The 27,155-nt window shown below is 35.6% G+C and overlaps 1 protein-coding gene and 1 long non-coding RNA gene across 6 annotated transcripts; one reads left to right on the top strand and one right to left on the bottom strand.

Moving 5' to 3' along the window:
- Nucleotides 1-178: 178 nt before the first annotated feature.
- Nucleotides 179-25,557, bottom strand: LOC101250776 (uncharacterized). 5 transcript variants are annotated; one of them, XR_011220356.1, is made up of 4 exons: nucleotides 25,202-25,557; nucleotides 24,579-24,652; nucleotides 14,695-15,171; nucleotides 179-1,078 (listed from the first exon to the last, which is right to left on the bottom strand). It is a non-coding gene; the product is annotated as an uncharacterized lncRNA (long non-coding RNA). The 5 variants fall into 5 exon arrangements; XR_740322.4 differs by having other exon boundaries at nucleotides 14,995-15,171; XR_011220357.1 differs by lacking the exon at nucleotides 179-1,078 and adding an exon at nucleotides 5,377-5,702 and having other exon boundaries at nucleotides 14,995-15,171.
- On the top strand, nucleotides 781-3,489 carry LOC101250479 (AAA-ATPase At3g50940-like). The gene is made up of 3 exons (XM_004234501.5): nucleotides 781-1,125; nucleotides 1,643-2,317; nucleotides 2,839-3,489. Exons 1-3 carry the CDS (start codon nucleotides 781-783, stop codon nucleotides 3,334-3,336), a joined length of 1,518 nt encoding a protein of 505 aa, XP_004234549.1. The 3' UTR covers nucleotides 3,337-3,489.
- Nucleotides 25,558-27,155: the final 1,598 nt, after the last annotated feature.

The raw sequence follows: 27,155 nt of genomic DNA, 5'->3' as shown, positions 1-27,155 counted from the left end.
ACCAAGACTAAATAATTCTTTGTTACCCCTATTTACACTTCAAAAGGCCTCAATCAATTTAGATTCAAATCCCCAAGCTTCTTCCATGTAATTTTCATCAACCTCATTTCATGTATATTTTGCATTTTCCTCATATTATCTTTTATTAAGTGACAAATAGAAACATGCCATGTCGATAATCGTAAAGTCAAAAAAATTGTTAAGGGCATTTAACATTTATCATAATGTGTTTATACATGCATAGAGTAATATTTGACCTATATACACTATATAAGTTGCTAACAAAAGGTGTTCAATTGATTATCCTTGACTTGACCACATATAGTTAAGGCTGGTCAGATACCCTTCGTTGAAAACTATACGAAATATGTCAACTTGTTTTTCATATAAATACCCTTAACGAAATTTTGACTTCGCCACTGATTATCGTTAGCAATATCTCAGCCCCACAAATAGTGTATTTGAAATATAGGCAAAGGCGTAACCTGCAAGGAAATTCTAGTGGGCAAATGTGGGGGAAGTTTCAAAGTCTTCGTAGTCAATACCAACTACTACTATATTGTTAGTCTTGGTGCAATTTTTTCTATTTCCTATTGGCCAATTTCTCACTCCATTTTGTTCTTTTCTTCACATGATTCTCCTATAAATTTGACATTTTTCTCAATTGCAATTGCACCCTGTTTCCCCTCACCTTCTTGTAGATCAGAACCTATATATCACGACACTAAAACTTGTAGCAAAATCTTGAGCACACACTAGCCAAAAAAGTCCTTCTAGAACATGTCCTCTTCATCAACAGAATCGAAAATGGCCACCACCAAGATGGTTTTATCGACAATAGGCTCTATTGCGGCAACAGCCATGTTGGTTCGCACGATAGTTAACGACTACATCCCCCGGGAGCTCCATGAGTATCTCTTCTTTGGACTCAAAAATATGTTCACCAAGTTCTCAAATCAGCTAACGATGGTGATTGACGAATTTGATGGCCTCGTTAACAACGAAATTTATGATGCTGTTGCAATCTATTTGGGCAACAAGTTGTCCCCTAACATCAAGCGACTTAAAATCAGTAAACCTGCGAAGGAGAAAAATTTCAACATCACCATGGAGCGTAATGAGGAGGTAATGTCTTGCACACATATAATGATAATTGCATGTTATAGTTTTTGTTATCATAAAAGCTTTCGTCTAAACTAGAAGCCATGCCTATGTTGCTTGAACTCTTCAAAAATATCGTCGCATGTGTATCGGATCCTTCAAAAGCTATGTATTTTTGGTAGATCTGACACGAGTGCCACAACATCTTTTGAGGGTCAGAGCAACATAGACAATCTAGTTAACGCTTACATTAAAATATTCATAAGAAGCATCATAAAGTATATGTTTTTATGTGTATGTAAAGGTATGCTTATATAATTTATAATTTAATGATAGAACCAGTAAATTGGACAGGGAGAACTATGTATAATTATGAGTAGGATTATGGTCTCCAAATCAAACATATGACTTTTTGTCCTAATAATCCATCCATATTCATGAGTTCAGGTAAGCTTCCGCATTTAATTTAACAACTTGATAATTTTAGAAAATAGATCTTCTGAAGGTGATGATTTTTAAGCTTAAGGTTTTGCTCCAACAGGTGACAGATGTTTATAACGGACAGACATTCAAGTGGATTTGGCTCTGCAGACAAACACAACCTAAACACTTCTACAATCACAGAGACATGAATTCCACTCTAAAATCTGAAATCAGGTCCTTTGAGCTGACATTTCACAAGAAAAACAAGGACCTTGTCATTAATTCTTACTTGCCATACATCATTAAAGAAGCAAAACTGCAAAAACACGAAAGCAAGACAATCAAGATTCACACAGTTGATTATGAAAACATGTACAATTTACATGATATGTGGAAGCCTGTGAATCTCGATCATCCTGCCACTTTTGGGACAATTGCAATGGAACAGGACCAAAAAGACACCATCTTGAAGGATTTGGAGAGATTTGTGAAGAGGAAAGATTATTATAAGAAAGTTGGCAAGGCATGGAAAAGAGGGTATTTGTTGTTTGGTCCTCCGGGGACTGGGAAATCTAGTTTGATTGCTGCAATGGCGAATTATTTGAACTTCGATATATATGATTTGGAGTTGACTGTGCTGAGGAGGAATTCAGATTTAAAGAAGTTGTTGGTTGCAACAACCAATAAGTCCATTTTGGTGGTGGAGGACATTGATTGTACCATTGACTTGCAACATAATTTAGCTAATCGATCTGCGTTTGCTCATTCAAATGGTTATCAGCAAGAAAGCAAGGTAAATTAGTCTTCTATTTTCCATTTCCTATCTTTGCTATTACTACTAGGTATGGAACTCAGATTAATCAGATAGTGTGTTTCAAATACCAAATGATGAAATAGAAAAAGTCTGTATACACAATAGTAAGTTAGGGCAATGCATTTTAGTTACCGGGTAGCAACTTTGTAGTCAGAGCATGGCCAAGGGAAAGAAAACAGGTTTTGATCCTGCTATTACAGTTTTTAGGATAACTAATCAATTACCATAAATTGGATAGGATATGTTGGCCTCTAATCTATGCAGTATTTCGACATGACAAGAACGTGAAAGGGTTCGGAACAATTGTTATTATGTGCCCTAGCCTATGGATTAGTTAACATATTTTTACAAATTCTACTTACATGGAACTACAATAATTTCAAGCTCCATTAGTTTGTGGCTTTCTTGAATAAGTTAAGAGTCAATTCTTGGGAAAAATTGTATTTGGTATTAGTGTATTCTGTAATACTCTACCTTACTCATATAACTTTTTATTGCAGGTGACCTTGTCAGGTTTACTGAATTTTATTGATGGATTATGGTCAAGCTGTGGCGATGAAAGAATCATAATTTTCACAACAAATCACATAGAAAAACTCGACCCTGCATTGTTACGACCTGGCAGAATGGATGTGCACATTCACATGGCATATTGCACACCTTGTGGCTTCAAACTTCTTGCTAACAATTACTTGGGGATTAAAGATCATAAATTGTTCAAAGAAATTGAGGAATTGATTGACACAGCCAATGTGACACCAGCAGAAGTGGCAGAACAACTGTTGAAGGAAGATGAAGCTGAAGATTCCCTAAGAGGGTTGGTTAATTTTATTCACAAAAAGATAAAAGAGAAGGAAGAGGCTGAGGCTAAGCCTGAGAAAGTAGAAATACCACAAGTGGAAGTAGGGTTGACAATGGAGGGGGGCGGGTTGGATGCAGGGCAAACCCATATGAACCTTCAAAGACTACCCCGTCCCGCTCTGCCCCGCATAGCATAATTTTTTGTTTTTGCCCCACCTTGCTCCTCCCCACATAAACCCACCCCGCATAATGTATAATTTTTTTAATTAAATAAATGTACCAGTTATCAATATTTACTATTAATATTGAAACAATAATATATATATATATATATATATATAGTTCATTAACTGTTGTGACAATGTGGGAAGAGTCATCAGCAGTGCCCAGAAAAATATGGCATACCATGAGCTTTATATTATTCAATGTGTGAATGCATTGTAAATTTTTTGCTTATAATAGAGTTTGGGGCAGGGCAGATTCTGCAAATGATAAACATATACCATCTTCAGTATTGAGATTATTCTCATTCAAAATCGTATTTTAAAAAATAACCTGCCCCTCCATGCAACCGCCCGCCCCATTGTCATCCCTAAGTGGAAGATGAAGAAGAGGATTCACTTAAAGGGTTGACTAAATTTTCTTCATAAGGAGAAAAAAAAATGGAATAAAAGAATATGAGGAAGAAAATGGTTTCCGTAGAAGTATTTAATTTTTGTTACCATTTTTAAAAAATTCACAAACTTTAACTTATTGTACAACTTCACCAATCCGGAAAGAGTTGTAAATAGTTTAAAGATAGGCAGAATGAAGACTGTATCTAGAATTGTGCCTCACTCAACATGACTTGTCAACAAGGTAAGTTTGCACCACTGACAAAATCTATGCATGCACAAGGTTACATATATATATATATATATATATATATATATATATATATATATATATATATATATATATGCAGGTGAAGAGGGTTTCTAATTCTGAGAACCAATTCGGTTATGCTGGTATTATCAACTACGGAAGCCATCCACATCGTAAGGAAATAGGTGGAGCAGTATAGGGAAAGGAACCTCGACATGGTGTCAATTAACCTTGAAAAAGCATACGACAATGTTATAGAGGTTCTGTGGAGATGTTTGGAGACCAGAGGTGTTCCAATCATGTACATTAGGGTTATTAAGGACATGTATGGTGGATTTTAGACCCGGGGTGAGGTTGGGGGGAGGTGACTCAGGTCACTTTCTAGTGGTGATGGGTTTGCATCAGAGATCGACTCTTAACACATTTTTGTTTAACTTAGGGATCGATGTTCTGACATGACACATTCAAGGTGAGATGCCTTGGCGCATGTTTATTGTTGATGACATTATACTGATTAACAAGACATGTAACAAAGATAACGACAAGCTAAAGGTGTGGAGACAGATCCTAGAGTCTAAAGGTTTCAAACATAGCAAGAATAATACATAGTACGTAATGGCGGAACCATAATTTTCATTAAGGGGTGTCAATAGTTAAAGTAAAAAAAATTAACAAGGCTAGTAGAACATGCAAGTGTCACAGTCACTTGACACCCCTTCGCCAAGGGTAGGACCCAACCACCCCCCTCCCACGAGAGTACGTGGAACACAAGTTCAATGATGTGCCTCATATAGCGAATGTTAAAGTCAGGTTCGATTCTCAAGTCATCTCTAAGAAAGGGAGTTTCAAGTACCCGGGGACTATTATCAAAGACAACAGAAAGATTGATGTGGAAGTCATACATCGCATTGGTGCAGGGTGGTTAAAATGGAGGCTAGCTTCTAGAGTATGATAAAAAGGTGCCACTATACTTTAATGTAAGTGATATAAAGCAGTAGTCACACCGACTTTATTGTAGGGAAACTTTCACATATAGCAAACATAAAATCCATATATGTATGCCATTACAAAGTTTGCATTATTGCGCTCCATAACAAACTTATATATGTATAATTCGCTATAGATATACAATTGAAGCGAATTGTATAAAACGAGAAAGAGAGAAATTATATACAATTTGAATTGTATAAAACGAGAACGCAAGAAAGGCATAATTGAAATGTATAAAACGAGAAAGAGAGAAATTATATACAATTTGAAATTTGACTAAAACGAGAAAGCAAAAGAAACTCTGACAGAATTTTTTATGGTATTTGTTATCATAACAAATACCATAACATGTATCATTATATATCGTGTGCGTAAGACATTACCTCCTCATTACGTTCCATGACGATGTTGATATTCTTCTCCTTCTCAGGCTTACTAGTTTTAAGTCGATGGATGTTAGGTGACAACTTGTTGCTCAAATAAATTTCAGCAGCTTCATGAATTTCGTTGTTGACAAGGCCATTAAATTCGTCAATCGTCATCGTTAGCTGATTCAAGAACTTAGTGAACATGTTTTTTAGTCCAAAGAAGAGATTTTCATGGAGTTCCAAAGGGATGTAGTTGTGGATTATCAAACAAACCAACATGGTTGTCACAATAATAGAACCTACTGCCGATAAAACAATCTTGGCCAGTTTCATTTTTGATTCTGCTGATGAAGAGGACATATTTTTTAAGGGCTTTTTAACTAGTGGATGTTAGTGTTATGCACGAAATGTGTAAATAAAAATAGTAACCAATATATTGACAATATTGAGGCAAAAATAGTAACCAATATATTGACAATATTGATTGCAATTGAGGAAAATGGAAAATATATAGTAAAATCATGTGAAGAAAAAAAAAACAAATAAAGTGAGAAATTGTCCAAAATGATTAGTAAAAATTGTACCTAGACAAACAATAGTTGGTATTGAATCTGGCTTTGAAACTTTCATATATTAAGCATTGTGTACACCATCATAGTTGGATTCCACAAAATTCAAATTTTATTTCTAGTACTTTGATCTTAGTTTACTTGCCATTCCCATCCTGGGGCTATATTCTTTACAACATTGTTCCTTCACCTTGTGTTCCATTATTGCTATCAAACTCACCTTATTTCCCCTAAATAAACGCCTTCAAGCAGATAAAGAAGGTAGTCCAATGCAGGAAAGATCTAGCTGTTCATCAAGAACAAATGAGGGATCATAGGCATGACCCTATATTGTTTGAGCCGGAAAACTCACTCAAATTGAAACTAGAAAAATGGAGCACGATTGAGGAGTACAACAGGGCAGACTTATGTTCAGTGAAGGGGTGTCAAGCGACACCGCTTCGTCAGAAAAATTTACAAAATATATGTATCAATACTATATATATAATATATTCATACAAAAATTGTGGTTAAGCAAGGATGTCAGTTTTCTACAAGTCACTCTTGCTTACTGCCAACACCCAAATGCCTGTTGTAGATCCAAAGGTTTTTCTTGAAGGACCTCCTACCCAAAAAGAAGCCAACAGCTGGAGTTGATAGCCTTTAATAACAGGAAGCTGGAGTTGATAGCGCCCGTTAGACGGGAAGAGTTGTATACTGCTCTAAAGAGTATTGATGAATTAAAAGCCCCAGGTGTAGACGGTTTTAATTCATGCTTCTTCATAAAATCATGGCCAGTAATTGGAGGAGATGTCATAGATGTTGTTGCTGTAATAGAGTTCATTAATTGATCAACCATTTACAAGCCAATAAATTGCACACAAGTTACCCTACTCCCTAAAGTGAAGAGTCCATCTTCTGTGAAGAAATTTCGACCCATTTCCTATTGTACAATACTCATTGATTGCAAGTGGTAAGTAATTATTCAGAGGAATGGATCTTAGCGGAACAAGTTTTGAATCGCATGAATTTTCCAACAAAATTTGTGCACTGGATTATGGAGTGCCTCACATTAGTCTCCTATTCTATTGTGACAAGAGGAACCAACTGTACCTTTTGAAGCAAAACGAGGGTTAAGTCAAGGAGACCCATTCAACACTAGTCCAAATGCAGAGATCATCCAAAAATGGTTTGTGGGCAGGTGGCAAGTTACTGCAGGACTTAAAGTCACATCCATTAACCATAATCAATACTGGAGGCATGTAGGGTAAAAGCTTGTGAGTGGTTCTGGAAGGGACGAAAGCTAACTCTTGAATGGTGGTCTTCAGTGGCTGGCTCAAAGCTAACCTCAGAGAAATCTGATCATAAATGGATAAAGGTTTTTGGAATTCCACTACACGCATGGTCTTCAGAAACCTTTCAATTTATCAGAGATAAGTGCGGAGGCTATGTTGGAGTTGATGAAGACACGACACACAGAACACACATGCTATGGGCTCGAATATGTGCGAAGAAGAACATGAAGGTAATCACAAGATCCATAGAGCTGCTCAAAGAAGATTGGGGTTTCGATCTCACAGTCTTAGAGGATCTGCATACGGTTGTTCGTCTCGCCGGAAAAGCCACTCTTCTCGAGAAAGGGAAGTCAAAGGAAGAAGTTGGCACCTCAAACCTCGTATCATATGAAGAGACACAAAGGGACAACTTTAATTTAAAAAGGAGCAACTTTAATTCAAAAGAGGACAACTTTACTCCAAAAAGGGACAACCTGGATTGCCCAGTGGACAAAAGGGCAAAAGTCAAAGAATCTAATAATGTTAATGGGAGTGGTCCAGTGCTGAATCAACTACAAGTGAGCCTAGAAGCTGATCAGATTTATTACCAAACAGGCCCAAATGGCAAGAGAGAAAAAGCTAAAGTTTTAAATGAGGCCAAACTCTTTAAACTTATAACCATTTGGCAAGTTTAAAAACCCAACCCAGCTTCTAATAGATTCAGTGTTCTATCACAAACATAATTCGTAGAGCAAATATCAGGAGTGGGGCAGTCAGATGCAGATGATGAAAGAATTACCCTTGAAAGAATCCACAGGCTATTGCAACAACACACCTCAAGCAGGGAACTGGTTGCCTATTTCAACTCAGATACAGATTTCCCCTCGATAGCAATAAGAGAAGCTTTACCATTCACATGGTATGAAGGTAACCCCAATCCACAGGTTATAGACAAACCAACTGTAGTCGAGACATCAAAGTGGACAAAAATCACAATGGTTAAGGCATGCGAAGCCTTCGGGGTCAATGCTACAGGTTTTGAACATGATCTCTTAGATTTAGTTCTAAGAATGGAGCAAAGAAGACAAAAACAAGTTCAAAAGCTGGAGTTAAATTAAAAGGAGTCTGGGAGTCGGAAAAAAAAACAAAGGAGAAGGGAGAGGAAAAATTAAATCTGTGGGATCAATTATGACAAAAAAGAACAACAAAGTAGTGGAAGTAGGGGCAGGCAGTGCACCTCACTGTCTAGATGAATTTGGAAGTCCTTAGTTGGAATATAAGGGGGCTGAATGAGGAGGGGAAGAGAAGCACTATCAATCCCTCATTTAGAAGTGGAAAGTAGACATTTTATGTTTACAAGAAACCAAAGTCCAAGGCTGCAATTGTAGACTAAACAACAATTATGGGGGAATAGATGGGCTGATTGGGTGGAACTTACAGCAAACGGCACAAGAGGTGGTATTATAGTAATCTGGGATAAAAGGAAATGGGTGAAAATGGACACACAACTGGGCTGTTACTCGATCTCGTGTATGCTACAAAGTACACTTGAAGAGTTCAGATGGTGCTTCATGGGCATTTATGGTCCACACACTAATTCGAAAAGGGAGGAGATGTGGGATGAACTAGCAGGGATAAGAGGACTTTGGGAACATGAGTGGGTCATAGGGGGTGACTTCAATGTATGCAGATTTGAAAGTGAACGGTTAAATTGCAAAAGGAGATCAAGATCCATGGCAACATTCTCAGACATAAAATCCAAGACCTGGGGATAATTGACCTACCATTGCAGGGAGCCCAATTCACTTGGTCCAGAGATGAGAACAATCAACAAGCTTTGAGAATTGACAGATTCATTATACCCTCGGAATGGAATGACTCTTTCAAGGTTGTGAAACAAATTGCATTGCCAAGGGTAATTTCAGATCACAGGCCCATTTTACTGGAAAGTGAGGATTGGGATGCCACTCCTTCCTACTTTAAATTTGAGAACATGTGGCTGGAAGTTGATGGCTTTCTGGATAAGCTAAAACTCTGGTGGCAGAGCTAAAATTTAAATGGGCGGATTGATTTCATCCTTATGCAAAAATTGAAGAGTCTAAAGAAGGACATAACCACTTGGAACAAGGAGAAATTTGGAAAACTGGAGACCATGAAAGGAAAAGCACTAGACGAGTTGATGATCTTGGAACGGAACACTGAAGGCAAACAATTGAGCACTATAGAGGCTAGTCAAATGACAAGCCTGAGAGCTGAGATACAACAGTTAGCCAAGATAGAGGAGATCTCATGTAGGCAAAATCCAAGTTCCTCTGGCTCAAGGGGATAGGAACACCAAATACTTTCAGAAGATTGCTAATTCTAGTAGAAGATCCAATTGCATAGACAGACTTCTACTAGACAATGTGGTCATTGAAGATAAGGAGACAATTAAAAAGAAGACACTAGAGTTCTTTGAAGGAGTGTACACTGAACTAGAAGAGTGAAGGCCTACAATCATGTTTGAAGGAATTGCCTCCATCATAGGAAAGCAGTAACTTAGAAGCAGCTTTCAGAGAGGAGGAAGTATTAGCAACCATTAAATCAAGTGCCCCTGACAAAGCCCCCGGACCTGATGGTTTTACTATGGCTTTCTTCCAGAGCTCTTGGGAGTTTATCAAGACAGATCTATTAACAGTTATGCAACACTACCATCAACATTGCTGGATAGTTAAGTCTTGTAATGCTTCATACATATCACTTCTTTCTAAGAAAAAGGGGGCAAGCGAACTTAGGGATTACAGACCTATTAGTCTTGATTGGAAGCATATACAAGATCATTGCAAAAGTCCTCGCAAATAGATTGAAGACAGTTATGGGGAAACTAGTCTCAAACCAACAAAATGCCTTCATCAAAGGGAGACAAATCATTGATGCCTCACTCATAGCAAATGAGGTGCTTGATTGGTAATTGAAACAAGGGAATGCTGGACTACTTTGCAAATTAGATGTTGAGAAAGCCTTTGACCATTTGAATTGGTCTTATCTCATATCTATTCTCCGGCAGATGGGGTTTGGTGATAGGTCGATTAAATGGATTAAGTTCAACATCTCCATAGTTAAGTATTCAGTTCTAATCAACAGAAGCCTAGTAGGCTTTTTCTCTGCACAGAGAGGCCTAAGGCAAGGTGATCCACTTTCACCTTTTCTATTCATCCTAGCTATGGAAGGGTTGAGTAGAATGTTAAACAAAGCCAAACAACTGCAATGGCTCAAAGGTTTTGATATAGGAAGGGATAGAGCAGTTAACATCTCACATTTGCTTTACGCAGATGATACATTGATCTTTTGTGGGGCTGACAGAGAGCAGGTCCTATATTTAAACCTTACGCTACTCATATTTGAAGCTGTTTCAGGTCTCCATATAAACATGCTCAAGAGTGTGATCTATCCTATTAATGAGGTGCAGAACATTGAGGAGCTGGCAGACATATTGGGTTGTAGAACTGGAATTTTCCCAACCACTTACTTAGGCCTTCCATTTGGGGCTAAATAAAAGGCGGATGGCATCTGGAGTGGAATGATTGAAAAGTTTGAAAAAAGGCTTGCTAAATGGCAACTGCAGTACCTCTCTATGGGTGGAAGACTTACATTGATAATCAGTGTACTTGATAGCACATATAGTATGTCACTACATCCCATATCTAGTAAGGCTTTGAAGCAACTGGACAAAACCAGAAGGAATTTTCTATGGGAAGGGAATAACAAAAGCCATAAATTCCATTTGATCAATTGGCCAATAGTCTTGTTACCAAAAAAGTTAGGTGGTTTGGGCATTAGAGACTTAGCATTGCAAAACAAATGCCTACTTATGAAGTGGTTGTGGAGATACACTCAAGAGGAGCATAGCCTTTGGAAGGATGTGATTATTGCTAAACATGAAGCACTAAACCACTGGTGTTCTAATGTTTCAACAGCTCCATATGGAGTTGGTGTCTGGAGAAGTATAAGCAAATTATGGGAGGAGTTCTCTCAACACAAATACTTAATTGCAGGGAATGGACAACATATCAGTTTCTGGAGAGACAAATGGATAGGCAACTCCTCCTTAATGGTTGCTTACCCTAACATGTTCCAGAAAGCAAGGGAGCCTAACTCTACTAATCAGCAATACAGAAAAGGGAATTCTTGGAACATACAGGACTGGGAAATGGAGGAGTTGGTCAGCCTACTAGCAACACTTTACAGTGTTGCATTTAACAGTGAAATACCAGACCAGCTCAACTGGGGAGAAAAAAAGGGGTGGGAAGTTCTCAGTTAAAGCAGCTCTCAAGCATCTAGGCCCACGAAATGCAATTACAGACCACTAGCCTTGGAAGCTTATATGGAAGATAAAATTGCCTCCTAAGATTAGTTGCTTCAGCTGGACCATGGAGCTTGCCTGACCCAAGACAACCTGACCAGAAGGAAGTTTCAGATGGCTACCAGATGTTATATGTTCAAGAAGGAAGCAGAAACACACAACCGCCTATTTCTACAATGTCAAATAGCAGCAAACTTGTGGAGTATGTTTTTAGATCTTTTTGGCTTCAAATGGGTCATGCCTCAGAATATCAGGGATGTTGTAATAAGCTGGGGTTGCTGGAAAGTTGATAGCACCATCAAGAGAATATGGAAGATGATACCTTCAGCCATTTTTTGGAGTATCTGGAACGAAAGGAATAGAAGATGCTTTGATGGAATATCAACTACTTACCAATCTTTAGAAGCTAACTGCCTCATGTTTTTGTATATTTGGGTTTATTTATCCCCTCTAGATTGCCCTGATTCACTTCTAAACCATGTCTACTCCCTGATTCTCAATTAACAATGTAAATGAGAGATAACCTTTTGCTACTAAGCTTTTGTAACTATTATGCATCTACTTGATGCCTGCAATAGAACTAATTACTTCATCAAAAAAAGACAAGGATACCCAGTGTCTCCTTACATTTTTTTTCTAGCTATGACTACTTCAGTAGATTGCTAAAGAGATTAAAGCTCCAACCACAACTAAAACACCATCCTAGATGTGCAAAGTTGAACCTGGTCCAACTAGGATTTGCTGATGATTTATTATTATTTTGCAGGGTTAGTGGAAAATAAGGAGAAAAGCTCCATTTATTTTGGAGTAAGAGACAGGAATGGCAATGTCGCGGAACCGATGCGGGGCGGGGTGGGGTGTGTTTAAGGCTATACAGTGTAGGGCAGGGCGAGACGGGTTGAAGGTTGTGCGGAGCAGGTGGGATGCAGGGCGGATTGAAGTGGGGTTTTAAATACTAATGCGGGACTGAGGCGGGTATGTGTAATTTTATGTGGGTTCTAGCTTAATTTTAACTTTTTATATGTTATAAGAGTGAAAAAATATTATTTATTAGGATAATTTCTTCAAAACTACTAAAATATTTAAGATAGTGAATGAAAATGGTTCAATAAAATATAATATGACCTCTAAAAAAATAAAACTTGGAAGTCACTATCCTATTAAATTAATACAAAAATGAATTTATGTTTACGAATTTTATTTTAGTATCAAACTAAGCTAGAAAAAGAAAAAAAGGAAAAAATTATGCGGGGGGTTCATGCGGTGCAGGTCTATGGGAGGCGGGATGGGGTGGGGTGGATTGAAAATGAAACAAATTGTGATGCAAGGCGGGGCAGATTAAAAATTTTGCGGGTTAAGCTCAACCCGCCCAACCCCTACCCCGCACTGCCCCATTGTCATCCCTAGTAAAAGATGACCAACAACTACTGATTAGGCTTTTCAAACGGGTTCATGCCATTTAGATATCTTGGAGTACCCTTAAGTACCAAGAATATCTATCACACAACCTTAGTTGAGAATCACAAAGTCTAGAGGGCACAATATAGGAAAGTTTCAAAGTCTACATCGTCAATACTAACTACCATCAAAACACTCTATAACGACCGTCATTATTACGACATGATTTTCTCCAATAGTTTTTTCATATTATATTGTACTTCTCTATAACAACATTCATTATATTAGTACACTCAAATAACCCCTCTACAAAAATCATTCTCAAATATTGTGTAATAATATTTTGTAAGAAATATATTATGAATAAAATAAAACATTCATCAGTAATTTGTCATGCAAATAGTAAGTTTCAAGTAAAGATATTTCAAAGGTAAAAATAGTATTTTAATGATACCCATCAATTCTAGTCATAACTTCACAACGAAAGGCTGCTAATGTTTGTTTTTATTACATTCATATTCTTTCTATATTTTTAGTAAGATTGATCAACACATTCCTTTTTCTTGCTACACAAAATCATTAAAGTTATTTTTGCATACTTTTGTGTATAACATCTAAATCTGATATTTTTCCTCAACTGCCATTGCACCCTAATTCCCCTTACCTTCTTGTAGATCGGAAAAAGATAATAATTTAAGAATCAATATATTGGTTACTATTTTACTATTTCCTTATTTTTTTTATTTAATGCTATTTTTAAGATAACAAAAAAGCCCAACGAATGGAGGTGGAGGACAATGGTTCCATTGTACAAGAAAAAGGGTGAAATCCAAAACTGCAAGTATCAAATTGCTGAGCCACACAATAAAGGTTTGGGAGAGTGGTAGATATGAGGGTGAGGATAGGCGTGTCCATTTCTAGGGATCAATTTTGGTGCATGCTAGGGTGTTCGACAACTTAAAACATCCACCTAGTGCAGAGATTAATGGAGAAGTACAGAAAAAAAGAGGAATCTTCATATGGTGTTCATTGACCTTCAAAGGGCTTATGATAAAGTCCCAAGGGATGTTCTCTGGAGGTATTTTGTGGCTAAGGTATCCTGATGGCATATATTAGGGCGAACATGAAAGATAGATCTAAGGCTCGGGTTAGAACGATCAAAGGAGACTTGGAGAATTTCCTAGTTGAGATGGGGCTACATCAAGGATCAATTCTTTACCCTTTCTTATTTGCTTTGGTGATAGATGAGTTGACATGGTCTATTGAAAAGGAGGTGCCTTGCTATATGTTATTTGTAGACGACATATTGTTTATTAATAAGAAGCTTGCCACACAAACTATTTCCAAGAGGGAGTTGTAAGTATCTTGGGTTCGTACTCTAGAATAGTGGAGACATCGAGGATATGTCATACATCACATTGGGGCAGCATGGATGAAATGAAGGTTTGCCGCTAAAGTATTGTGTGATAAAAAGGTATCACCTAAACTTAAAAAGGTAAGTTATACATATTGGTGGTTAGATCTTCGTATTCCACCCGCTCTTTTTTTCCACCCCCTATTACTCCTTACATTCTTGTAGATCAAAAAAAAATCGAGAATCAATGTATTGGTTACTATTTTATCACATGATAGGCACATAACATTAAAGAAAAATTTTAAAGCATCAGTAGACATACGAGTTATGGAATTAAATCTAGAAATATATCATACCCAAATTAAGATCAAATAATTTCATTCCAAAATATGGATTTAAAGATAAGTTCAATTTCACCTGAGCTGGTCCATTGAGTTGGTCTTCAAATAATGAGCCCGCTCAATTAGCCCAAGGCCCATTCCACGTGTCAAATGATACAACACACCAAGTCAAATAAAATGATATTACGTATTCAAATGACGCCGCACACTTAGTCATAATAAACACCAATCAAATGCAGACACATGTTACAACTGACATGTCTTGGCCAATTAAATGTGATCTTATCAAATGAGTCAATCAAAATCAAGCAAGAGAGTTCATCTACTACACTTAAATTGTCTATCTTCTACAACTATAAATAGGGGTGATACATACCTCTCAAGGGGATCATTCAAGGAATTGGGGAGAAAGCATCTTCAATCTGAAGATCATCCGAAGAACTAGAGAGAACTATACACTCTAGGGGCGATCTGCAAGTTCTTCATCTCTGGTGGTGAGTCGTAAGTTTCTATACCTTCATATGTGTGATCAAACCCTAGCTCCATATTCATACTAAAATTTCGATAACAAATGAATCATCAACTCAAGAACAAGCAAAGACCAACAGTTGATGGTCATGATGATAAGAATTAGAGGATTACACCTTTCTACATAAATTTCATAAGCATTATAATCCCACACATAATTGGAATCAAATATTAAATACTTGTCGCTATTTTCTTGCATTGATTGTTCGTTTTTCAGGGGAAAAAAACTAGTTCTTACACACGGACTAGCGAAAAAGTCCCTAAGAAGCATGTCCTCTTCATCAACAGAGTTGAAACTAGCCCTAGCAAAGAGGGTTTTATCGAGAGTGGGCTCAATTGCTACAACAATCATGTTGGTTCAGACGATAGTCCACAACTACATTCCCAGGGAACTCTATGCGTATCTCTTCTATGGACTCAAGAACATGTTCACCAATTCCTCAAAACAGCTAACGATGGTGATTAACGAATTTGATGGCCTAGTCAAAAACAAAATTTATGAAGCTGCAACAATCTATTTGGCGAACAAGTTATCCCCTCACATCCATAGACTTAAAATCAGTAAGACTGTGAAGGAGAAAAATTTCAACATTACCATGGAACGTAATGAGGAGGTAATATTTTGCGTGCATATACATATTGTATTGCTTTTGACTCTTCAAATATATTAATTACTAAGAATACATAGACTAGAGTGGACTAATTCTGTGGGTAAACAAAAATATTTTGACACTACAGATTATAAAAAATATTGTGTCTATGAGCTATTTAGAAATAAATTTTTTAGCTTTTAGCATCATAAAAAATGTATTATTATGTTTAGATATACTAATACAACTTCTAATTTAATGATAAATTAGACAACTTAGAAACAAACAAACTAAGTGTAATTATAAATAGGGTTGGGGTTGGGGTTGGGGTTTCAAGATCAGACAAACATATCTTGATACAACATCTGATTCACTGATAAACAAGAAAAAATAAAAACAAACTATGACATTTTTCTAATAGTCCACCATTAGAAAAGTAAAAATCACTTTTCTTAAAATCATGATTTGAAAAATTGTTCTATATTCATAAGTGCTCAGGTAAGTTTCCACATTTAATTTACCTTCGTAATAATTTAAGATAATAGATCTTGTGAAGATGATGTTTTTTCTTTAATCTTGTGATTCTATTCCAACAGGTTATAGATGTTTATAATGGACAGACATTCAAGTGGATTTGGCTCTGCAAACAAACAGAGTCTAAACACTTCTACAACCCCAGAGACATGGATTCTGCTGAGAAATCTATAATAAGGTCCTTTGAGTTGACATTTCACAAGAAAAACAAGGACCTTGTCCTTAATTCTTACTTGACATACATCGTGGAAGAAGCAACATTGCAAAAACACAAAAACAAGACGATCAAGATTCATACTGTGGGTTACGGAAAGAAATTCTGTTTACATAACATGTGGAAGTCGGTGAACTTTTATCATCCTACCACTTTTGAGACAATCGTGATGGATTCAGACCAGAAAGACATGATCTTGAAGGATTTGGAGAAATTCATGACGAGGAAAGAGTATTACTGGAAAGTAGGAAAGGCATGGAAAAGAGGGTATTTGTTGTTTGGTCCTCCGGGGACTGGGAAATCTAGTTTGATAGCTGCAATAGCGAATTATTTGAATTTCAATATATATGATTTGGAGTTGACTAAAGTGACAAGGAATTTAGATTTAAGGAAGTTGTTGGTTGCCACAACCAATAAGTCAATTTTGGTGATTGAGGACATTGATTGTACCCTTAATTTGGAAGCTAATTTGGTTAATCATGATATGAATGTTCATTCAAATGATTTTTATCAGTCAGAAAGCATGGTAATGATTTTTATCAGTCAGAAAGCATGGTAAATTTAGTCTTTTAATTTTGTATTTCCTATCTTTACTATTCCGACTTGGTTTTAGTTTATGGGGTAGTTTGACATCTATAGTCAGGGAATTGGTCAAGTTGAAGATTACGGGTTTCCCTCTTGCTATTAGTATTTTTAGGTTAATTGATTAATTACCATAAATTAGATAGGATATGTTGGCTTCTTTTTATTTCAGCATTTCGACATGACAAGATGTGATGGAGTTCAGAACAATTGTTATAATGTGTCGAAATAGTCGATATTTTTTTATAAATTCTACCAACATGGAACTACAATAATTTCACCCTCCATTAATTTGTAATTTTCTTGAATAATTTAAGAGTCAATTATTGGGATACTTTGGATATGGTAATAGTGTATTGTGTAATACTTTACCATGCTGATATATATTTTTTATTGCAGATCACCTTGTCAGGTTTACTGAATTTTATTGACGGGCTATGGTCGAGCTGTGGAGGCGAAAGAATCATAATTTTCACAAAAAATCACATAGAAAAGCTTGACCCTGCACTGCTGCGACCTGGCAGAATGGATGTGCACATTCACATGACATACTGCACACCTTCTGGATTCAAACTTCTTGCTACCAATTACTTAGGGATTAAGGATCATAAATTTTTCAAAGAAATTGAGGAATTGATAGACATACTCAATGTGACACCAGCAGAAGTGGCAGAGCAGTTGTTGCAGGAACATGAAGTTGAAGATTCACTAAAAAGGTTGATTAATTTTCTTCACAAAAAGATGAAAGAGAAGGAAGAGGCCATGGAAATAACTCAAATGGAGTCTGTTGATTAGAAGAAAGAAAGATAAGGAGTAATTTTGTAATCGTTAATCTGATGTAAACGATCAAGTGGTATGCCCCCCTTAAGAGTTCTATTATATTGATTGACGAACAAAAATAATTAGCTGAAATTTCATATTGCTATTACTGTATTTGGTTTATGAGTAAGAAAATGTTTTCTTATTCCATTTGACATTTGAATAGGAGAATAATTCTACAAGTATTTCCTGCATTTTGTTTACAGATTCTTCATGCTTTCTATAACCATAATTGCTTCTTCACACTCTTATAATTTTTCTCGTAGACTCTGTATGTGATGTTAGTTTCTAAGCATTACAAGCATGACATCAAACAACTAGTTTATTTAGTCTGAATATAAACTATTCCAAATGATTTTCCAATAAATTTTGTATTTTCCTCAATTGCCATTGAACTCTATTTCCCCTTACCTTCTTGTAGATCGTAAAAAAAAATTAATTCAAGAATCAATTTATTGGTTACTATTTTGTCACATTAGGCACATAAAACTACAGCAAAACCTTGAAGCATTAGTAAATTTAGGAGTTTATGGAATTAAATTAGATAAATTCATAATTTCAAGAAACAACCCAAGAATTAATTCACTTTCAAATGGGGACTATTAGAAAAAAAAGTCATATGTCTGTAACCCTATTTATAATTACACATAGTTTGTTTGTTTCTAATTTGTTTAATTGATCTTTAAATTAGAAGTAGTATCTGCATATCTATACATATAAACACATATTTTATTATGCTTCTTATGAACATTTAACTCTAAGCACTAAGTTGACCGTCTGACTACATCTGTTCTAGATTGCTCGGACCCTAAAAATTGCGGTCATACATGTGTTAAATTCTTCAAAAGTGCATTGCTTTAGAAAGGTCAAACATAACTCGACAATCATTACAAAAAAAACAGAAATTTGCTACGAAATTTTTTGCTAAATAGCTCATCTCCAGCACATTTTTTTATGATGTGTAGTGGATATGTTGTTTAGCTACAAAATTTTTCCACCACTAATTCATGTATTCTTATTAGTATATCTTTTAAGAGTCCAAGCAACATCATTTTTAGTTTAGTCTAAATATTTTATGGTAACAAATACCATAAGATGCAATTATCAGTATAACATTACCTCTTCATTACATGTCATGGCAATGTTGAAATTTTTTTCCTTCTCAGGCTAACTAATTTTAAGTCGATGAATGTTAGGTGACAACTTGTTGCGCAAATAAATTTCAGCAACTTCATAAATTTCGTTGTTGACAAGGCCATTAAATTCGTCAATCACCATCTTAGCTGATTTGAGAACTTAGTGAACATATTTTTGAGTCCAAAGAAGAGATATTCATGGAGTTCAAAGGGGATGTAGCAGTGGATTATCGAACGAACCAACATGATTGTCACAACAATAGAGCTTATTGTTGATAAAACAATCTTGGTCAACGCCATTTTCCATTCTGCTAATGAAGAGGACATATGTTTAAGGGTTTTTTTGGCTAGTGGATGTTATTGTTATGTACCAAATGTGTAAATAAAAATAGTAACCAAAATATTGACGCAATTGCAATTGAGGAAATGGTAAATGTATAGTAAAATCGTGTGAAGAAAAGAAAATCAAATAAAGTGAGAAATAGTCCAAAGTAAATAGGAAAAATTGTATCCTTCGGGCAGGCCCAGTGGTTTGGGCTTGGGACTTCCATGTTGGAGGTCTCAAGTGTGAAACCCCCTGTCAGCGAAAGCAAGGGGTTTGCCTTCTGGGTCGAGCTCGTCGCACCAGTCTTACCTGGTGCTGGTTACCTTTCTTATCTGGTTTACGAGCTATTGAATAGGAGCGGGGTTTTTACCCTGTGCGCACCCAAAGGGTATCAGCTGCGGGTTTTCCTTGTCATAAAAAAATATTGTACCATGACTAATGATAGTAATAGTTGGTATTGACTATGACTTTAAAACTTTCCTATATTTTTTTATGACAAGGGAAATTCGTAGCCTCCATCCTTTGGGTGCGCACGGGGTAAAACCCTCGCTCCCATGCAATAGCTTGCGACCACATAAGAGAGGTAACCCGCACTAGGCAAACCGATGCGACGAGCTCGACCCAGGAGGCAAACCTCTTGCTTTAGCTGGCAAGGGGTTTCAAACATGAGACCTTCAACATAGAAGTCCCAAGCCCAAACCAGTGGACCACCCCGAAGATACTTTCCTATATTAAGCATAGTGTACTCCACTACAGTTGGAGATTCCACAAAATCCAAATTTTATTTCTAGTACTTTGAGCTTAGTTTCCTAGCCATTCCATTATGAGACTATCTTCTCTATAACATTATTGACTTTATTCTCTTTCACCTTCTGTTCCATTATTGCTATGAAACTCGTCTTATTTCCTAATAAAACTCCTTCAAGCAGATAAAAGGCAATGGAGGAAAGATCTAACTGATCATCAAGAACAAATGAGGGATCCTAGGCACGACCCTATATTGATTGAGCAGCAAAAGTCATCAAAATTTAAACTAGAAAAATGGAGTGTGATTGAGGAGAGCATCAATACGCTGAAATTTAGAGTCCAGTGGCTCCACTTAGAGGATTTTAATTCTGCTTATTTCTATGCAAATATGAAGAATAGGGGAGCTCAACAGGGTAGACTTACATTTAGCAAAGGGGTGGCAAGCGACACTGCTTGTTGGAAAATTTTGCAAAATATATATACTAAAACTATGTATAAAGCTATATGTAAAACAAAATGATGTTATTTGATATTAATAAACTGATTGCATGTTGGTTCACTGTCCGGTTTAGTGTTTGAAGTCAGGGGTTCAAACCTCAAACTAAGCTTAGTTTTGAAAACTACAATATACTCATAAAAAAAATTGGTTAAGTAGTATTGAACCCAAGACCTCTTCTGGATTAAAACTAATCTAAACCAATGAATCAAGGCTGTCAGTTTCTACTACTCACTCTTGCTTTCTACAAGTTCACTCTTGTTTTAGGCACATAACACTTCAGCAAAATCTTGAGGAATTAGTAGACTTAGGAATTTATGGAAATAAATCTAGATTAAATTCACATAAATTCAATAAATATCAAACCCAAATCAAGATCAGATTTTTTAATTCCAAGATATGGATTTAAGCAAAGTCCAATTTCACGTGAGCTAGTCCATTGAGTCGGTCTTCAAATAATGAGCCCGCTCAATTAGGCCAAGGCACATGCCATGTGTCAAATGACATGACACATCAAGTCAAATAAAGGACAAATAAAATGATGTCACGTATTCCAATGATGTGGCACTCCAAGTCATATTAAACACATCAATAGCAAACAAATGTTCCAATTGACATGTCTTGGCTAATTAAATGTGACCTCATCAAATGAGCTGATCAAAATCAAGCGAGAGTTAATTACACTTAAATAGTCTACCTTCTACAACTATAAAACCTTGAGTTGATGGTCGTGATCATTGTTGTGAAAGGCGATCACCTCGTCACTGATGGCGAGAGGCGAGGCGATCTTCAAATCCTTTTAGCTTTGTGGCGAGACGATCATCAAAATGCGACGACATGATGACAAAAGGCAAGAAAGGTGTCGCCTTTTGTATTTTCTTAGGCGACCAATTTAGGGTTTCAAAAGTTAAAACGTAATTTTAGCGTTTTCGACTAGACTCCTTCGGCAACTAGCCAGACTTTTCCGACAACTCCAAAGTTTAACCAATATATATTTCTTCTTCCTCTTTTCTTTTTCCTTCTTCTTATTTCTTTTTCCTTCTTCTTACCTTTGTTTTGACTTTTGTTAAGGTTTTTTTTTCTCATTCAAGTTTTATTTTAGCATGTATTATCTATTTTTCAGTTTTTGAATTGAAATATTTGTTAATATGTTATTGCTATTGAGATTTTAATTATTTACACATGCAATTAAATATTTTACTTTTTTGCTATTAAATGGTGCCGCACTTTACGAAAGGTGAGCGCCTCATTGCTCGCCTCACCCTGTGGCGAGACAGATCCTTGTCGCTTTTTATCGTCTTTAACCATCCAAAATACTGGTCATGATGATAAGAATAAAACGATTACATCTTTCTATTTAAGATTTCATAAAGATTGTAATCCACACACATAATGAAATAAAATATAAATACTTATCGTACTTTCTTGTCTTGATTGTTACATTTTCAGGAACAAAAATTTAGTTGTTACAGACCCACTAGCCAAAAAGCCCTTAAGAAGCATGTCCTCTTCATGTGCAAAATCGAAAATTAACCCTCGCCAAGACAATTTTATCGAGAGTAGGCTTAGTTACTGCAACAATCATGTTGGTCCCTACGATAATCCACAACTACATCCCTAGGGAATTGCATGCATATCTCTTCTTTGGACTCAAAAACATGTTCACCAAGTTCTCAAATCAGCTAACGATGGTGATTGACGAATTTGATGGCCTCTTCAACAACAAAGTTTATGAAGTTGCATCGATTTATTTGGCCAACAAGTTGTCCCCTCAAATCCATATATTTAAATTCAGTAAGACTGAGAAGGAGAAAAATTTGAACATCACCATGAAACGTAATGAGGTACTTATTTGCACACACACATTTATATATAACATGATAATTGCAAGTTATATTATTTGTTATAATAAAAGTTTTAGATCAAACTAAAAGTTATGTTGCTTGAACTCTTAAAATATATTTAGTACTAAGAATATGTGGATTAGTAGTGTAAAAATTTTGTAGCTTAATAACAATATATGTCACTTCAAATTATCCAAAATTTGTGTTAGCTATGAGCTATTTAGCAACGAATAAGCAATAAAATTTGTAGCAAATTTCTGTTTTTTTGTAGTGATTGTCAAATGAAAATATCAAATCCTTCTAATGTCATGCACTTTTGGAGAATCTCACGTGTATAACCATATTTTTTAGGGTCTGAGCAACATAGAATACAAGTAGTCAGGTAGTCAACTTAATGCAAAAAGTTAAATGTTTCGTAAGAAAAATCATAAAGTATGTGTTTTTATGTGAAGATATGCTGATAAAACTTCTAATTTAATAATAAACCAAACAAAATAGAAACAAGCAAACTATGTGTAATTATAAATAGGGTTATGGTCCCCAAATTACACATAATGAAAGTTTCTCTAGTAGTCCACCATTAGAGAAGTGAATATTAGTTCCCTAAAGATTCACATCTTGAATTGAAAAATTGTTCTATATGCATGGGTGCTCAAGTAAGCTTCCACATTTAATTTGCCTTCGTAATAATTTAAGATAATAGATCTTTTGAAGATGATGCTTTTTTCTGATATGAAGGTTTTATTCCAATAGGTGTAGATGTTTATAATGGGCAATCATTCAAGTGAAACTGTAGACAAGTACAGTCTAAAACACTTCTACAACCCCACAGACATGGGTTGACATTTCACAAGAAAAACAAGAACCTTGTCCTTAATTCTTACTTGCCATACATCATAAAAGAAGCAATATTACAAAAAACACAAAAACAAGACGATCAAGATTCATAATGTGGGATATGAAGAGATTTACAATTTACATGACATGTGGAAGCCGGTGAATTTGATCATCCCGCCACTTTTTAGACAATCATGATGGAATCGGAGACCAGAAACACATGATTTTGAAGGATTTGGAGAGATTCCTGATGAGAAAAGATTATTATAGGAAGTAGGGAAGGCATGGAAAAGAGGGTATTTGTTGTTTGGTCCTCCGAGGACTTAGAAATCTAGTTTGATTGCAGCAATGGCGAATTATTTGAACTTCGACATATATGATTTGGAGTTGACTGCATTGACGAGGAATTCAAATTTAAGGGAGTTGTCGGTTGCCATAACGAATAAGTCAATTTTGGTGTTTGAGGACATTTTTTGTACCATTAACTTGCAAGGTAATTTGCTTAATCGAGCTAATTATGTTGGTTCAACTAATTTTCATGAGACAGAAAGCACGGTAAATTAGTCGTATATTTTACGTTTCCTTTCTTTACTATTCCTCTTTTTGTGCAGTATTTCGACACGACAAGAGCATGAAGGGGTTCAAAACAATTGTTATAATGTGTCCTTGCCTACTCATAGGTCGATATTTTTTTACAAATTCTACTGACATGGAACTACAATAATTTCACCCTCCATTAATTTGTGATTTTCTTGAATAAATTAAGAGTCAATTATTGGTAAAACATGGATTTGGTATTAGAGTATTGTGTTGATAGTAATACTAACCTTACTAATATACTTTTTTATTGTGGTCACCTTGTCAGGTTTACTACTCCCTTAGTTAATTCTTAAACGCCTACTATTCCAAAAAGTAGATTTTCACTTTTACTTTATTACTTCTAATATATCAAGAATAGACAACAAAAAAAAAATATATTTAACGTCAATATTAGTTACTTATTTCACAAAGCATGTCCCAAGACCTAAGAGTATTCATCAATTAATATTGGCATTGTCGTAAAATATGCATATCAACCATTGTTACTTAAGAGGCATGTGAAGTTAAAAGTAGAAAAGTAAAAGTGGTCAGAGGGAGCATATGCGAGTCTTTAGGTTTTTAGAGTCCCAAAATACTGACACTATCGAATAAATTAGTAAAGTTACTTTGTTTCATGATTTCAAAACACAAACTGAGATGACTAAACACGCTATAAAATAAACTTGTCCAAAAATAGAAAAAAGCAATGAGCTGAATAAGTCAACGTACCTCATCAGATCGCAATGACAAAGCTAATCAACGTGCAACGTCACTTATTTTTTGTCTCTTAACTTTTGAGATTCCTTCAAATTGAAAGAGAAAAGTGTGAAGTTTTCTCCCAATCATATGATTCAGTTTCAATAGTACATAATGGTTTTGGTTTGTTATATTCCAAAAACGATTTTAGCTTTACTCTTAACAGTTGTGGATGGACTGATTTGGATTTGGAAACTAATAGATTTCAAATGCTTAGATCCCGGGCGGTAAAAAGGTTGCTTTGAATAGTAGGAAAATCAACGAATCAACTATACCTCAATCCGAACAATTCGAAAATGACTTCAGATTGAAGTATTTCACACGAAGCACTAAAATTTCAATACAGAGCGATTAAAAAAACACCTAAACCATCACTTTTTCGTAAGTTTCACACCTCAAGGCTCAACAATCAATGTTTCTCTATACTTACCTAAAATATCCATACTTCGTATCAAAACACATGGATATTGAGATAACCAAATAGCACAGATACGGAGAGATTGAAGTTAGGGCTATCACTATGCAGCGAGAGCAGAGTTAAAGCACTATAACTTAATTTACAGAACATATAAGACTCAGTTTTAGGTGAAAATTACCTCAGTCAAAATCAGTCGGCCGGAAAATTAAATTAGCTGAACGGAGCCAAATCGGACAATAATGGATGCCTTCGATTCCGTGCATTTCATTCATCAATTGAACGGAGCCAAATCGGACAACAATGGATGCGCCGATTCTGTTCATTTCATTCATCAATTTGCTGAATGGAGCCAAATCGGATAGTAATGGATGCCGCCGATTCCGTGCATTTTATTAATCAATTTGATGACAAATTCGCCGCCTGTGTAGAAAACTATTTGGGTTTACGTCTGATTATAATAAATATTTTTAGGTGTTAATAGTTAAATACTTTCTGACAGAGGACAACATTTAAGTAAAAATATTTATTATAATTGAGTGAACATATTTTGAAGGGTTCTTTTGGCTAGTGAATGTTTGTGGTATGCACCAAATGTATCAAAAACGTATTTTAGTTTTTAGCTTAAAATAAGTTAATTTAATAATTATCAAACATTTTAATAAATTAAAATTAATTTTTAAGTCAATTTGATCAACTTAAAATTTTGTTTAGCTCTAATAATAGTAGTAATCGGTATCGACTATTGACTATGTAGACTTTGAAACTTCCCTATATGTGTCCACAAGAATTTCCTTATAATTTACATCTTTTGCAAATATTAAATAAACAATTGAATGTCTTTCGCTAGAAAATTATATCGTATATATAAATTAAATATTTTTTTAATATATACACATTGATAAATTTTGAACACTCTTAGTAAAAAAATTTACTTTACTACTATCAGTTTCTATTTACCAATTCATAAAAGGTAATATAGGGGGAAATGCAAAGTCAATATGAACATAGGTTATTTTTTTGCAGCCAAGGGTGACTTGTTGCTCTAGGGCCCACTTCAACTAGAAGCATGCAACTGTTCGTTGGTCGATGAGGATATTTTTGAAATGTAAATATTATTTCGATTTTGTTATAAAACTATCAAATAAGAAAAAGAAGCTAGAGAGAAAAGAAGAGAAGACTTGTTATTTCTCTTGATGAATGAATTTACAATGAAGAGGAGCACTCTATTTATAGGAGAAATCTAACTTGGTCCCCAAGTAGGAGGACTCTTTAATCATATCCTAAAAAGGACTCCACATGATAGACATTCACTATATTACAAATACTTTATAACACTCCCCCTGAATGTCTAATTCATAGATGATGTGCCTCGTCAAAAACCTTACTAAAAAAACTTTAAGAAAAGAAAAACTCTAGTAAAGGAAAAGAGTACACATATCTATTAATACGCATCTAGGCTGCCTCATTAAAAACCTTACAAGGAAAACCCAGTGGGACAAAACCTCGTGAGGGAAAAAGAGTACAGCGCGTATTCACTCCCCCTAATGAGAACATTAATCCAGAGACTTGAATCTTCGCATTCCAAGCTTGTGTACCATCTTCTTGAAAGTTGCAGTTGGTAGAGACTTGGTAAATAGATCAGCCACATTGTCACTTGAACGAATCTGTTGCACATTTATATCACCATTCTTTTGAAGTTCATGTGTATAGAAAAGCTTCGGTGAAATGTGCTTTGTTCTATCTCCTTTTATGAATCCTCCCTTAAGTTGTGCTATGCATGTTGCATTATCTTCATATAAAGTGGTGGGTACTTTATCACATTTCAAACCACATTTCTCTCGAATGAGATGTATCATAGACCTTAACCACACACATTCTCTACTTGCTTCATGAATAGCTATTATTTCAGCATGATTAGATGAAGTGGCTACGATGGACTGCTTTGTAGATCTCCAAGATATAGCAGTCCCCCCACATATAAACACATAGCCTGTTTGGGATCGAGCTTTGTGTGGATCAGATAAATATCCTGCATCAGCATAACCAACAAGATTTGGGCTACAATTAACAGAATAAAATAAGCCCATATCAGTTGTCCCTTTAAGATATCACAAAATGTGTTTGATCTCATT

The sequence above is a fragment of the Solanum lycopersicum genome, chromosome 3, assembly GCF_036512215.1.
Source record: "Solanum lycopersicum chromosome 3, SLM_r2.1".
Taxonomy (NCBI): domain Eukaryota; kingdom Viridiplantae; phylum Streptophyta; class Magnoliopsida; order Solanales; family Solanaceae; genus Solanum; species Solanum lycopersicum.
Note: the sequence above shows the minus strand (reverse complement) of the source record. Positions and strands in the feature narration are given on the sequence as shown.

Coding starts and splice junctions, on each gene's coding strand:
- LOC101250479 (XM_004234501.5), top strand. CDS start 781: ATGTCCTCTTCATCAACAGAATCGAAAATGGCCACCACCAAGATGGTT. Junction 1,126..1,642: donor CCATGGAGCGTAATGAGGAG/GTAATGTCTTGC, acceptor TTGCTCCAACAG/GTGACAGATGTTTATAACGG. Junction 2,318..2,838: donor GTTATCAGCAAGAAAGCAAG/GTAAATTAGTCT, acceptor TTTTTATTGCAG/GTGACCTTGTCAGGTTTACT.